This window comes from Crocodylus porosus, unplaced genomic scaffold (genome assembly GCF_001723895.1).
Source record: "Crocodylus porosus isolate Cpor-Errol unplaced genomic scaffold, CroPor_comp1, whole genome shotgun sequence".
Taxonomy (NCBI): Eukaryota; Metazoa; Chordata; order Crocodylia; family Crocodylidae; genus Crocodylus; species Crocodylus porosus.
The window spans coordinates 78157622-78174043 of NW_017728943.1; the positions used below are offsets into that span (position 1 = coordinate 78157622).

The 16422-nt window shown below is 42.7% G+C and overlaps 1 protein-coding gene across 3 annotated transcripts in view; it reads right to left on the bottom strand.

Moving 5' to 3' along the window:
* DAAM2 (dishevelled associated activator of morphogenesis 2) overlaps positions 1 to 16422 on the bottom strand; it is a 276677-nt gene that overhangs the window by 78189 nt on the left and 182066 nt on the right. For all 3 annotated transcript variants that reach the window (XM_019549617.1, XM_019549615.1, XM_019549616.1), the window contains one exon: positions 7441 to 7774. In XM_019549617.1, the coding sequence (XP_019405162.1) occupies positions 7441 to 7774 (334 nt within the window). The remainder of the gene's footprint in view (positions 1 to 7440; positions 7775 to 16422) is intronic.

The window sequence follows — 16422 nt, forward strand, 5'->3', positions numbered from 1 at the left end:
TGCCAGTACCACTGGGGACAGAAAATTCCAAAACAGAACCCGCCGTCTGGGGAAAAGATCCTGCTAAAATGCATTAGTGCTCCTATACTTTGGAATATGTCTTGTTTCTACTTGCTCCCTTGATAGCAATTAGTTCCCATAAGGCAGAATCATGCTCAATACTCAGTAAGTTTCTTTTAGGTATTTGTACTCAACAGGAAGATTGTCTGTGGTGCATTCAATTCCAAACTCTGTAGAACTTAAAATGTGAGCTGCAGTGCTGATGTGGAAATAGAGATAAACCAGGATTTCAGTACTGACATCCTCTCACTAACCAAGCTATGCAGGAGCATTTGGCACAGAAATAATGTCAAGCTATTCGTTTTTATATATTCCAGGTTCACCAGTGATATCCTCGAACACACGCTACAACTATTATGAAGTACATTATTTATGTCACAAACTCATGCATTTTTGTGACATCAGAGATGCTCTTAGGATCATCAAGAGATGAGGGGGAAAGGATTGAAAAAAGTCATATATTTTGGTAGCACATGCCTTCTACAGCCTAAGTAAGATTAATTTCATTTGAATTTGTGCTCTAGAGTTCACCTTTAAAAAATATAGTCATGAAAGTGACTCCCTAAATTAGGCATTTGGGCATAAATTATGCATCCCTTCTCCCCAACTCCAGATCAGATCTACTTAGCTCTTAAGTTCAAAGAAAATTCCTCTCACCGGTATAACTGCTAGTTCTGTTTGGGACCTGACAATTAATCTGGGTGGCTTTTGCCTCTCACATCAGTATCTGCAATACAGTCTCTGCAATCAAAACTCAGCTAATATTTGTACTGCTGATGCACTAGGTAGAGCTGAAGCCTGCTCACCCTGCCAAAACTGTTTTGGCCCTGTAGGGAGAATAAAACTAAAACAACATGCAATTGTCAAAGTCAGCAGATATGACTAAAATCTATGGTGCGAAGATGCTGAGTACAGAAGTTCATTTTTACTTAGTCACACTTCTGACTCTGGCTCTGAAAGCTTTTCATTCATAGCTAAATCCCTCACCATGACTGCGATCAGTTTAATAAGTCTTTTCTGGCTTCCTGTAGAAAATGTACAGCACTGTGGAAGTATTATGCCATAGACTCCTGAAGGGATCTCACCATGGCTTCATATATGTCCTAAAAATTTTTTTATGCTCTATAATACACCTTTCTGGTCTGTCCTAGGATATCACTGGCAGCCCCCACTATAGCAGAGAATTGTGTTCTCCTTTATTCAGTTGCAATGCGTAGGGGTGCATGGGGGTGCACATGCACCCCCTGAGAGTGCTGGTGCATCCCCTGACAGCCAGTGTTTCCCACTTAGGCAACGAGTGGGGGAGCAGGTGGGAGTGCTGGTGCCCCCAATGAGAGCACTGGCTGGGGAGTCGGGGCACCAGGAAAAGTGCCGCTAGCACTTCTGGGTCGACGTGATCAGCTGCGGAGGACCCCCGCCCCAGTCACTGACTAGCTATTGGGATAGCAAGTGCACCCCTGACTCAGGAGGCACCAGTTGCCCATGCCTCTATTTTACTACAAGCTGGAGTCTCCAAACTCTTTCCAATGCCTACATCTGCTCTACTGCAAAATGGCCATTTTGGAGTAAGTCTGAGCTTTGTCTTCTGTACCAATTGAACACGCCACTGCTCCAGACTTATGATTCTCCACAAAATTCAAACAAGTTTTCCCATTGTCGCATATACCCATTCTTGCCCCATCTTTGCCATAAGTGGTGGTATTTGAAGACTTAATCCCAATGAAACCAAACTAACTGATAGGGCAAGCGAGCAGAGAAGAAACAGCAGAAAGAGATTCTATTAATTCAGATCTTGTGTAGCTTTTAAACTGATGTGGGCAGAGTTTCTCCACTCATTAAAACAGAAGCACCAGAATGAAAGGCTTTTTAGTTTTACACAAACCTGACCTCTGAGTCAGAATTTCATTTGTCCAAAACAAATAGCCATCAGTTATCTGGAAAAAAATAATCCTTTAAAAGACTGAGAGAGAATGTCTTCCAGTCATTTTACACTGATTTTGTGAGAATATGCATGAATGACTGAATGCTAGGATTTACAGCCTGTCATTCCAGACCCACCAACCACTCATCTCAAAAGGATGTCAAGTTGTCAACTACTGTGTCCAATTCCTGTGAAAAACCAGGGAATACGAAGCAGAGCTAAGCATCCTGGGAACTACATGGTAAGTTATGCAGAAGTGCATCCTCACACAATCACTTTGATCTAGAAAGGAAACCTGTAATGTCACGCACCCCCTTAAAGGTTATAGTCTACGCCCATATGCTGTGGCAGAACTCCAACATCACTAACCCTACTCGAGTGGCTGATGCTCATGTCTTTGCTTGAACATTTCCTGTGAAGCAGAGTTCACCACACCTCTTGGCAAGCCTGCCCTCTGGCCTAATTGATCATAGGGTTATAAAGGTTCTTCCTTCTATTTAAGCAAACCTTTCCTCCCTTAATCTCTTTATTCCTCATCACTGACATCCAGGTTTCATTTAGCGACCAGCAAATCTCAAAAGAGTTTGGATGAACCCTGATCCTGAGGGGAGGAAGCAAATCAAATGGGAAAATAGGGTTTTAATGTCCTTCATTTTAGCTGCTTAACTGTAATCCCAGAACGCTCAAGTCTGTTTCTGCAAAGCCTGCTCTTCACTGGTGATATTTAATACAAACCAAGCAATGGGTTTCAGAAAGGCACGCCAGCAGAAAAGGCAGAGCTTAGAAAAGGCAGCGCTTAGAAATGAGGCTAAGGTGCCTATCATTCCTTTACCTTGAGTCTCAAGGGGTGCCTATACATATGCAGTGAGGCTGCTCTGACATGCTGTAATTACAGTGTGTCAGAGCAAAGTCAATTAATTGCGTTTGCTGGAGCACGGTAATGACCACGCTCCAGCATGACACGTTCAATGAGCTTTAGTTAAAAGTGCCTCCAGCTGCCATTTTTCACCGCAGGGACACTTATACACATGACACTCTAGGCGCTTAAATTAGAGCAGCTCTCAGAGCCATGCTAATTAAAGCACCCCTTCCCCCCTCCCGGAGCACGTGTATAAATGCCCAAGATTCCTAATAGCCCTGACCATGAAAGCCAGTTACTGACTATGTCCATGTCATCCTCAATAATGTTCTTAGGTAGTTAGGGAAAATACTTCTTATCAGCCAATGGGTCACACTGTGAAGAACCATGGCAGCAAGAAAGCTAATTATCCCCCAGCTGGTCCAGATTCTCTGAGTGGACCTGGCTGCCATAGCCTAACTACCCTAACTACCCCAGTTGTCTGCATGGGCATGGCTGCCTGCTTATAAGTAGCAGCTTTTTCAGTGCCCAGCAGGCTACTCACCAGAAGAGAACCATGAAGAACAAATAAGCCATGAAAATTGAAGTCCTCTCTAACTAGTTCTCACTAAGTAGGTCTCAGAGCTCAGAAGTGAAGCATATTAGTGATGTGGCAAGTCATGGTTTGCACATCTGTGACTTTCTTCTGTTCCTACTTAGAGCTATTGATCCAACACCTCTCACTTGCACAAAATCCCATTCCAAAAAATCAGAATAAAACCAAACGTGTCTGTTGGTGTCTTGGGTCTGCTTTAAGTTACTTTTTACCTTTACAAGACACCCCAATACAATTAAGCTCAGAGGCCTTGTTTCAGGGAAGCCCCATCTTCCCTTTCAGTGACCAAACAGTTTCCAATTCCAGGACTGAAAGTCTGAAATCCACTTCCTCTTTGGTTTACATGCTGACTGCTTAGATAGGCTTTTATCTCATTGCTATCACCACAAGCTGCTTCTAAAGAAAGATAGAGCAGGGCCTTTAGAGGGGTTCCAGACATTTCCCACCCCCCCCAAGAGGCCAATCCACAATTTCTTCTTCAGCCATAAAGAACATTGAAGCCAGAGGAATTTCTTTCTGCTCTACACTCTCAGAATATACTTCTCCCATTCCCCCTGCGTGGTTTGCTTTTGATTAATTTTCACTACTCAAAAAGAATTTTAATAACTTCATTCTGTTGATGCCAGACCTCCATTTGTGGGAGTCCTGAGGTGGTTTTACAGGCTGACAGATAATTTCCAAGGGGGTGGCGATTAGGTGTGGCTGATTAAAATTGGCCTAAAGCTGCAAGCGCTAAACTCTTTAGTGGCATCCGCACACCAAGAGCTGCTAGCTATTGCTTCAGTGACAGGAGGTATGTACCACCAAAGCTGTCCTTAAAAACTAAAGGGTCTCTGAACTATTTACAAAATCTGGTTATAAAGGTGCAGATCAAAGAACAGTGTGAACAGCTGCTTAGAAAGGATGTGGTCACTGGATTTAATTACACAGAATCATAGAGAAATAGGGCTGGAAGGGCTTTGAAAGGTCATTTGTCCAATACCATGCCTAAAGCAGGATCATCCTTATCCAAATCATCCCATACAAAGCCATCGTCTAACCTCTTAGCAAAACTACACAGTTAACCCTGACCCAACACAAGACATAACACCCTAATGTGCTACAAGTAAAGCAAGGGGAACACACCAGGCAATGTCCCTGCTGCTGCACAGATTGTTAAAATATGCTGAAGAGATCACAGGTACAGGTTCCCTACTACAGGGGAAGGTGAAAAACTACACAATTCATACAAATCTGACCATGGGGTAAAACTCCTTTTCTGATCCCAAATATGGTGACTGGCCCAACTCTGAGCAGAGAGGCAAGACCTTCTAGCCAGGAACCTCCAGACTTAAGTCCCAGCAGGAGCATGGTGGAATCTGCTTTATTGTACCCTCTTTTCAGCTGTATACTGTAAAACCTGGCTTGTCCAATGCCTCTTGGACTCAGCCACATGCATTTAGTGAAAGCTCCACATGAACCTGCGCTGTCGGTATCTGATGATCCTTCTGGGGCTGGCCAGAAAAGATCTACAAGCCCACACTGAACTTAGCCCAGAGGTGGGCAGCAATAGAGTTTCACCCCTGAGAAGGGACAGAAGAAGTTTTACAATATGTACATTCTTAATAGGAAACTTCACAATAGGGATTCACTTTCCTTCCTTGTCTTTTAGTGCATAAGCCCACATTTGCATCATTAGAACTCGAGATGCCACCAATGACCAACTGAGCAGAAGTCAGGAAAGGAAAGGGGTTTTTCAGCATCTATCATTCTTCAAAATGAAGAGAACTGTTTGTTTTCAACCTGACGGAGAGTGCTGGGGTGGGGGGAGGTATCACATTCCAACTTCTGAATGCAGATTTTAGAAAAAGAAACAAATTAGGAATATCCCCTGATGCCAATCACTTTTTTTTTTTAAATGAAGCAAACATTTATCATTCATTTTTTTCAAAGCAAAAACATCTGAAAAAGGCAACTACTGGTGCATTCCTTGCATTCACGAGTGAGACAGTAAGTAAGCTCCCCTGGGCTCACAAGAGCTTCTGCAAATCATTAGATGCAACTTCACAATGGCCCAGCTATATTAGAAGATCTATGTTATAATACACTGGCCCAGCACTGACACCTCATCCTGGTTATTTACTCAATTATAGACCCCAAAAAGATGCATATAAGGAGGCACTTGAGTCAGTTTGGCAACCCTACACCATATGGGTTTATTCAACAGAGCAACCTGGTCAGGCTGGGACAAGAAATTAAAAGCTAAGTGACAGAGTGTTGCCAGAGGTGAGAATTGCCAGCCTTCTCTGCCAGACATGTGAAGCCACCCCAAACTGCCTCCAATCTAAACAGCAGTAAGCTTCAGAAGGGATTCCTTGGGTTAGGTTAATTCCCAGAAAACTAGTAAGACTGAAGCCTGCTTCTCTTTTTCTTTCATACACTCAGACTACAACCCAGAAAATAAATTATTTTTGCATTTGGCTTCTATTCCCTACCCCCATCCTCTGTACCAGTAATTCCTAACCTATTCATGGTATTTCAGTCTTTTGTGATTGGAACCTTGGCCTCCTCACCTTCCTACTCTAACATTATATCATTATTAATATTTGTATTGCAATGACCTCGAGAGCCCCACACTGAGATCAGGGTGCTGTAGTGCTAAAGTCTGCACAAACACATGGTGGGGGATAGCCCGCACAAAGAACTTTCAGTGCAAATAATGAAAATATAATAGAGGCACATGGAGGCTGTGGGAACTGTAGGTCACCGACAGAGCAAGGAAATAGTGTAGGTCTCCTATTCTCTAGTACATGTGCTCTGAGCATTAAACAATTTTTCAGCTTTCAGCCTCTGTACCAGGTCCCACCTGGATGAAAACCAGGAACTACTGCTGTTGACTAGTGACTTTTTCCCATTCAGCTGTGGATGCTGTAAACTTTTGTGGAGCTAGATCTTTACATATAATCAAGTTTGGTGCAGCCCAAGATGCTCTGAAGCCTAGAACAAGCACAACTAAATGGGAGCAATAGACAATCACGAAATAAGCAAGGTTTTTGGTTCCAATATGCATGAACACCCTAATTTATGAAGGTAAAACCCAATGGGAATTTCAGACATGTAAGGAGTACAGGGCTTGCTGCGATCACGATTACAGCTGATCACTCAGAATGTAAACCACTTGCCTACCTAGCCGGAGCATCTGAGACTACCAGAATTGTCCCTCTAAACTTACAACAAGAGATCTTTGTGCTAACAGTGTGGCAATGATTAGTATATGCTGATTTATTAACAGCTTTCAAAGCAGATAATTTAGCCCATACTTTTTATATTTATGATAGAAATCACTTAAAATTTTTTTACAGAAGCTGCGGAGTAGAGCTTTGTGGCATCAATACCTAGACAGAGTAGTGATGGATACCCTTTGAATGAAATCAACTAGATTTCATTCAAAGGGTATCTAGATTTCAATATCCAACTAGAGTACAAAGTCATTGAAAGCCTTTAAGTAATACAGCACTATTGACTTTTAAGGTGAAACTTAGTAACTTTAAATAAGTTTCTAAGGTGGAAAATGAATACATTCTGAATATGTGCCATTAAAAAAATCTATTCATGGAACTGACACTTCCTAAAGTCCAATCCTGTGGAAAAAGAACTTCTACAATATGATAATACACACACGCACTGGGCCCATCTTCATGTGATGCTATCGTGACATAGCAACACGCTATGGCAACATAGCGTCGGCAGTCACAAACTGTGACGCCACCGTGAAGTTGCCGTAGCAATGCACTCCCTCGTTATAATACATTGCTATGGCAACATTGCAACTAAAAAGAACCATGTGTGGTGCACATGGCATGGTACGGGCTGTTACTGCACCATCACTCAATGCTTCCTTCTGGAAGTACTGAATGACGGCACAGTAACAAAGGCACCATAGGGACATGTGTAGATGTGCCCTTGATGCATCAGTCCAAAAGATGCACTACATTTGGTATTGTTGAAAGTGCATCCTGCCTGTACCTGGAATCTTGTCCTCTCTGCAGCATAGACCTGGTAATGAAGCATGGCCTGCAGGACTTTCTTGTGGCCGTCTGGTACCAGGCAGACTGCTCCTAGGATCTCCAACACAGCAATCTTGGTCTTGATGTTCTCAGTCCGTAAGCTCTGGGAAATTATGTTAATGCTTTCTGGATGAGCTAGGACATGTGCCCGTCCCTGGGAGTTGTTCATCAATGCCTTGATACACCCTATAACAGATGTATGTATACGGCTCTCTGAGGTCTCATAGTCCATGCTCTTCAGAAAGTTCAACAAACAGCTCAGGCCATCCAGCTCAATAAACCTGGTCACAAATCTGAAAAGGAAGAGAAGAAAATAGACTGAAGGCAAATTATACAGCAGACATCAAGTAAATGGAGCAAGGAACTGTAAGAACAGACGGGTTTCTTGCCTAAAGAACTCTGGACAATCCCTGGGTTTTTCACACAGAATTGCATTCTGCCTGTTTATAATCCCATTATTTCTCCAGGCCTACGTACTTGGGTAATGCAGCTGTATGCCAACAAACAGCTATCTTGTTCCATTGCAATATTTGGTTCATTTTCAGTGGTTGGTGAAAAGATTCTTATATGCTAACATAAAACATTTTTAATTGATAGACAGACACTTACATATATCCATGATTATACTGGACCTTAGTATGGATTCAAATTAATCTGAAGACTATTGTCAGCTTTAGGTCCCAGCAACTCATATGATTCTGTATCCGGGATTCCTACACAAATGCACCCAGCTCCACTTTACAGCTATGTCAGATGAACTCCAGAAGGATGGTGATGCACACAGGAGGGAGGTATGCAGCTCTGGTACTAACATCACTCTTGTACCAATCCGTACATTACATAAACTAGGGGTGGAGCAGACTCATTGGTAGCCTTAGATACCACATAGGTATAGTATAAGAAAGCAAACAGATGCTTATAAGAATAGTGAAGCTGCAGAGGGAATGGAAAGGACTAAAGCCAGGTTGGAACTCATTTAAGAGTAACTTTTCAAATCACTGGAGCTCTGAGTGAAATTTTCATAATGAGAATATATACAATTTGACTTAGTTCAGGTAAAGATTATACTCCAATCTGTGGCTGGAAACCATAAAGGAAAAAAAAATCCACAGAGGCTCTATGGTTGTATTTACAACCAAGAAAAACCAAGAAAATGGCCAATTTATCCATGAAATCAATTCACTGAAGTCTGTTAAAGTCAGTGTAGTTAAACTAAAAAAGAATTCAGTCCATTGGTTATAGCTACTTTTCATTTTGAGTTTCCAGCAGATTTAAGATTCTCAAGTCCCATGCAAAGCAAGATGACCATGACCTCATCCAGTTCTCTAAACCATTTATGTACTCCCCTACCACTCTGAAGTCTATCTGATATTACTTTTAGCGATAGTGGAGCCAATAGAGTTGGGTGCATGTGTGTGTCTATGCCTGCGAGAGCCTCACTCCTAGATATGAAGCACCAAGAGTTGTATTGACCTAAACCTGCCAATGGTTTTTAGGCTAGCTTGAATACATAGCTCCCATACTATAGTCACATGTGCACTACGAACACAATGAAGTAAGGGTGAAAACCCAAGTGAATATAAAAATCGACAAACTGTTTGACCCTGTGATATATGGAAAGCACAAAAGTCTTCACACCTTTAATCCTAAGATTTCACCTAGCACTGAGTAAGGTGGTCTCTCTTACTATCTATACTAAACATTTCTAGTGTGCTATCTTCTCATAAACATCTTGACTCTGTTCACTGATATTACTGCTACAGTGTATTTCCCCCCTGTATGTGTACAACCCGTGTTAGGTTTGATATTTCTTCTCGGATTACAAATGGGAGGAGTAACAGTTAAGTAAAATGGCCAGTGATAGGTGCATTGCCTGCTAAATCAATACCCTGCCTAATGCAAAAAAAAGTCCAGAGTCAGCCCAGATTCAGTGCAACAGCTGGCTTTACTGGATCTAGAACAACACCCTGTGTTGTACTTAATTATATGTTGCTGCCAGAGGTGAAAATTGCCAGCATTTTCTGCCAGACATGTGAAGCCACCCCAAACTGCCCATCAAGAACTATGAGTACCAACCCAAGAAGCTCTCAATGTCTCTTCTCTACATATGAGAACACACTTAAGTTTTATTTACATATCTATTTCACAACATCTATTGGTTACAGATATTCCAGTTCTGCAGTTGATATGTCATACAATCAATCATATGAGGAATTGCAGTGCCTACCTGAAAGGTGAGCCAAATAAACTGTGGATTGCAAAATTCAGGCTTAATTGGGCTAACATTTTCAACAAGAGCACAGACAAAACCCAGTATCCAATATTTCCAGTGGAGCTTTGTTTTGAAGTCTAGGCTTTGTTTAAACCTGAACTTCAAAGCAAATATCAGGATGGAAGGGAGGGATAAATGCATATACATCAAAAAATGAACACAACAGAGTTTTTGCAAGCCCAGCTCAGCAGGACTGGCCAATTTTACACATGCCTGATCATCTTGTTTGGGGTAAACCATTCTAACACTCTACCCTAAAAGTCAAAGAAGCAAATGCTCCTCCCCTTTGGGACTAGAGAAAGAGAGATCACATTTAGTGCACTGGCAATTTAGTAAAACAGAAACACAGGACTGGAAGAGGACTCCCAAAGTATTGAGTCCACCCCTTTGCATTTTGGGGCAACTGTTTACTAAAAAATCATCCACTCCAAAACCTCATATAAGATAGCTACAAGAACACCTTGCAGCAGGTGTAAAAAAAACAAGTTGAGGAGGGCGCTGCCATTGCCCTGCCATTGCAATGACATGGAAGTAATTGACTAGTGTATGACCAGGATTCTAAGAAGAGTGCTACACCACAGGGGAAAGCAAAAACATCGCCAGTCCATAGGAATCTGACCAAGGGAAAATTTGTTCCTGACTGCAAATATATAACATGCTTTGCAATTTTAACTGGCTATAAGGGAACTTAAAAGCAGCTCAGTTTCTGCGACCAATTGGTGGTTAGCATGTCTGCTGAAACTGTAATTAATGAAGTCCTGGTCAGCTCTGAGGTTTTATGCCTGCTGGGGAAACATGGTCATAGGGAAAGACTATTAGCCAACTTAATTAGCCCAGGCTATCAACCATCAACAGGATGTCAATGGTTTTAAGATGCTTCTCCAGCTATAACCTGGAAGAAAGAGCCTAAAATCTACTCCAGCACAACTCTGAATGGGCTGGCACTAGTCTCTTTACATACCATAAACTCTTGAGTCCTGTCATATGTTCTCTGAATACAGGTATGCACAATGATTTTCTACAGACTCCTTAGTGAAAACAAGGCCTTCCTTAACTAAAGCAACAACCAGTGTCAAAAACTTTGTCATTTGTACAGCTGCAGGCTTAAGGGATGGGTTAAAAACTGGTGCTGGCTTGTAGTTCAAAAAAACAAGCCTTAAAGACAGGTGGAGCATTCCCTCCTGCTACTAGTCATTATGACCTCCACAATGCTGAAGACCAGGTGAAATGGCATTTGAGAAAGACATGTCATGTTCTCCTGGGTTAGTACAATACCCAAATAAATCTTTTCCAGATCAACATTGTTAGGACTCCTTGGGTGAGGTCACTCCAACAGGAGGGCAGGTACAGGAAAAAGCTGTGTGTCATAGGCCTTGATTAATAACCCAATTTTAAATAATGTTGGGATTTTCCTGTACCCTGTCTGGTTCAAGAAAGCAAAATGTTAAACTCTGTTACTCAATAGGAAGCACATCTGAGTACCTCCCTGTCGCAGCTGACATTAGAAGAAGAAATAAAGTAAAGATTTTCATCTTCCTTTTCCAAAACAGTCAGTTGCCTGTCCTCAGAAAGTTAAAAGTCTTATGTAAGAAAGATAAATAGAAAAACTGGGAAGTCCTGCTCTTCAGCTATCATTCTCCCTGTCTATTGTCTGGCACTCCTGTATGCATATGAGAGAGAGAGAGGGGTAGAAGATTCAGCTCAGTTGAGTTCCACTCTTACCACCATGTTCATTTGACTCTTTTCTGTATCTTGGGTATGTGTATATAGCACCAAACAGAGTTGTTCAGAGATAGGTAAACTAGTTCCTAGTTTGGATACTGAGAGTAACACAGTTGCATTAGCATGGTGCTGTGCCTGGGCTGAGAAGTAGGGTGTACTAGTGTAGGCAGATGCAATTATACTACTTCTAGGACCCAAACACCTGGGTACAACATTTCTTGGACCATGTATGTAGATATGCTGTACGTTTGTATAGACCTGTGGGCACACATACACCATTATGCATGTCTAAGATGGGGAATGCAGGGATGACCACCAGTTTATCTGTGTCATTTATGCCCATGTCAGAACATCATCCCATATGCTCTGTATGTTACACGTTAAGGCCTTGCTCTGTTCTAGGATTTAAAGGTGTGAAGTCAGCACATGTTTGCCAAAATGATCTAACTCATTTTAGAGTCTAGCATAAACAAGCCAGCATTTACTTTAATAGGTGCCAAATAGGTCACATTAAAAGCCTAAGTTGGTCCTTGGCTTTAACTAAACCAATTTAGCTTTTTGGCTGCAGAGTTTCAGAGCATGGTAGTTAGAATGTGTTGGCTAACAAGCCCTAACAGCACCCCTTTTATCCCAAAACAGATCAGGCTGAGGAGAGCAGTGATTTTTTTCCCCCATTGCTGTGTCTTATGTGCTCCTTTCTCCTTGTACATATTCTGCTACAGCCTCTCTGTGAGATATGACAGCTTGGGAAAGGCGGAAAGAACATACACTGGGGGTGTGGGGAGGGCAGGATGTTCCCACCCTGCTGACAGTCAAGCCAACATTTCCCAGGCTAACTGCAGCACTGGCCTTTGGATCAGGAGACATGCACAGCCTTGACATGCATTGGACTCCTGCCCTGCCTAAAAACCTTAGCTGAATGAGCTGCACTTGCTGGATACATTGGTGATCAGCTACAACACACAGGAGTGTAACCAGCTAAGCCCAACCAAAATAAAGCAAGCTCAGCCTCCTTTCATTTTAAATCTAGTAAAACAGAGATGGAGAAGGGCAGAAGGGTGAAGATATTTATTGCTTATGGTGGAACCAGTTCAGACCTCTTTTTCTCCTTGGCTTTCAAACTCGATCCAAAAATCTTAGTAGGATCCAAAAAGTTGCCTTTATTTCTACAGACCCTTTTTTTTTTAATTTATTTATTTTACTGTCACAGTGATGCTGCACTTCCATATTTGAGGGTTGCAATATCAGATGAAAAACTGCTTGTTCGCTGCTTCTGGTCCAAGAATTTGTAATTACAACTGTTTACAGTAACCACCTTGTAACAGGGTGGTCTGGCCCTTTAAGGGAGGCAGACAGCCCTGGGGTAGGAGCCCAGCTGCGGGTGATTAGCTAGCAGTTTAAAGGCCCAAGGGGAGAAACAGGAGGCAGCTGAAGCTGGAGAAGGAGCAGTTGTGGCCAGGAAGCCCCAGAGGAGAAGTTTACTAGAGCTAGAAGGCCCTCTTCTGTCCTCTAAAGAAAAGCTAAAGGATTTTACTTTAGTCATCTGTTTGGCTCTTTGGGCAAGGGGCCTTGTTTGTATTATGGACTATTATCTGGACTGGCTAAGGACTCCTAAAGGGATAAAGCCTATCTGCATAGGAGCAGGCACCCCACCCACTAACAAAACCCTTAAAGGATTTGAGAACTGTGCCCTCGCTCTCAAGTATATAGTCTGCATGTGTATGTGGACACTGTAAAAACATACATTATCATTCCATCAGAGAGAGATAATATAATGCGTTTATGTACAACAGCAGCACACATATATATATAATATGTTAGGGCTGCTCCTGAGTGCTAGGACATGTGTTTATTATAGTAGGGCTGCTCCTAAGGACTGGGAATGATTCACTATGTTCTTTTAAGTGAATCTCCAAAGCGCTCTCATCAAAAAGTGTTGTGCTTTATGATCATTAATCAATTAGGCCTCACATAGTTCCCTGAGATATAGTTTGTAAGAACTGCACATTTTATAGGTAGACTCTGCTCTACAGCAGAATACAACAAAGATCTAAAGGTCCATATTCTTCTTTTCTGTGACTCCTGTGGAAGACACAGGTATTCGGCTCTGATTGAAGTGCATCCTTCAGTCCATCCAAGGTTAGCTTTTAACGCTCCATTTTGATCAGGGACTTGATAAGCAGAAGTGACATAGAAAATGAGGTTTCCTGCCCAAATTCAAGAAAAAAGACTAGTATTTTGAAGACTGATGTACAGAGCTGCTCACAAAAGGGATTTGCTGTAGCCACAGGCCCCTTCACAGCATCCTTTCCATCAAAGAAGGAATTGGCTTGCTGATCAGGCACTGGCACACAGCCCATTTGGCAGCTAACGAATTGAGTCACTGGAAATTAGTTGAGACATGGGACTTAACTCAGAATTTTGTTTGGCTTCAGTATTAAAAAAAAAAAGAGAGGTCCTAAGCCATTGCCAGCAATTTGAGAGAGAACACTGTATGTGACAGTTCATGGATGCTAGTGCTGACACTCGTTAGGGTTGTTATTATAAACAGATGAAACTTAGGTCTGTTGTCAGAAGGACCCAGCTAAAGCAGCACAAGGGTGGCTCAGAAAGCCCTAATAAAAATCCAATTTTTGGCCCAAGGCATTTCCTGTCTCCCACTCACCTTGACCTCAGAGTGCAGGGCTGTCTTATCGGAAAGCCTAGAGTGAAAGAGTTAATGCTGGTAGGGACTATGCACTGGGGAGCTAGTCATTCAAAGCTATGGGGTGCTTTGCTCCAACTATTGCTGCCACAGATGTGTTCAATAACATGGTGGAGTCCATCATCTCCACAAGGTAAACAGCTAAACAGGTCTGCATCAAGGCACAGTTGTTATTACATCCCACCACAGCAGTATTGACCTGTAGGCTGAAATATCAGGAACTGCCCTCTAAGAATGGGGAAGCTGGGACAAGCACTAAATCTCTTGTTTTCCCTTGTGCCATTATGCATGTGGCATAATATGCTTTGCCCATAGGCTAGAGACAGACAGGATTAGACAGGCAAGATTATATTGTCACTTCAAGTCAAGCTTCCTTGCATGCCAACTTCATATTGTAAATCATCGTACCACTTTCCACTACTCTGCCCTGAAGCTTGCCAAGGAGGAGGGGCTGCAGACCACAGTTCAGCACCTCCTGTGGAGCACACAATGAGAACTGCCACAAAGACTTCTGAGTTACATTAGCGAAGATCTAATGGCAAGTGGTTGAAAAGGAGGTCATGGCTTGACCCAAGTTTGAGAACAACAGTTCATCAAGTCAATTTCTTCATCTTAAACCTCTATGCTTACCCAACACCTGTGCATGGACTCATGCAGCCCATGGAGAGCAAAAAAGCCAAAACAATGGCTAAATGTATTTTCTTGCTCTTGAAGAAAGAAAATGCTGTTATTTTGTGAATGTAGAGACACTTGTGCAACATAAGCAATTTTTTTCTGGGTGACATCCCGCCCTTTCTAACTGGACATTTTCCCTCCTGTAAAACTGGGAGCCGACAGCACTAATGGGACTTGCATAAAGCCAAGCAGAGAACAGAAGGTTCCTTCTGCTGAGATTAATGTGCTTCTTACTCCTTGGATGTTTCTTGAAGGAAAAAACATGGCATGAGCTGCTTTCTAGAGCTGCTTTCAACACAGGAGATTTGAGAGCCTGAGCAGACAGGGAAGACATACATGCCAAACAGAATAGACTCCCCACCTCCTTCTCTTAGAGGGTCACATTTTCAGAAGCTGTAGGTGGAATATCATTTATCAGGACAGAGGACAAAAGAAAAGCTAATACAGGGAAAGACTTGCCTCCTGTTAAAGTTCAAACAACCTAGCCTATGCTAAATTAACATTCAAGCAGTCCATTAAGGACTGCTTGAAGTCCTATGGGAGCTAATACCTGATGCTTCTGAGGAAAAGGCCCACACAAACACACACACCACGCATCCAGCTATGCAATTTTGCACATAAAGAGAAAAGGCTACCTTTGTCCAAATCCCCATTCCCAACTGGTTTCATCCCATTATGTGGAACCCTCTGAGCCAATATTAGTCCTGGTGTAACTCTACTAATCTTGTTCTTTTACTGAGTCCATATATTTCTATGTCGTTCATCCCCAGAAGAAACAATACACAACGAACAGAAGTGTGAGCATCTCAGTCACTGGGCTTAGCAGGAATTCTCAGAAAGAAGCATCTTCTTCCCTGTTTCACTCTATGAGTTCCCAGCCAGCTTGAAATCACTTAGAATTTATGGCTTCAACACTTTTCATGAAACTGCTTTCTTTTAAAAATAAAAAAATGAAGTTATTGACTGATGATCTCTTAACTTCAGTTATGGACTGAAAAATCTCTTAACTTCTACATGGTTTTGAGGTAAACACATTTACTGTATTTATTTGATTCCAAGATGAGGTTTTTCTTCCCTTTTCAGCATGGGGGGAAAAGTTCCTGGTCTTGGATTTGAGCATAAGTGAGGAGGGGGCAGCAGTTGAAGCTCCGGCTCTAACTCCAACCCCAAAGCTAGTCTTGGAGCCCAAGCTGCAGCACCTGCCCTCCCTCCCACCTTCTCCCTGCAGCCTCTGCTTCTAACCTTTGCTCTCTGCTGCCTCATCCTGCCTCCACTCCCCCTCCTCTTCAGCTACTACTTACCTCCCTGTCACAGCTCCAGCTCTGACTGGGGCCCCACTCCACCCTGAAGCAGAGTAGAGAGCATGTGCCATCGCCTCCAGTCCCAGGCTAGCCATGCAGCAATGGTGCCAGCTCTGGCCCCAGCTCCAGGGCCAAAGCTGCTACGACACAACAGCTGCTATGTGGCTGTGCTGGAGCTTGAGGCAGCACATGCTCCATGCTCCCTGCCCCAGGCCAGAGAGGAGCCCCAGCCAGAGCTGCAACAGGGAGGTAAGTAGTGATGGCAGC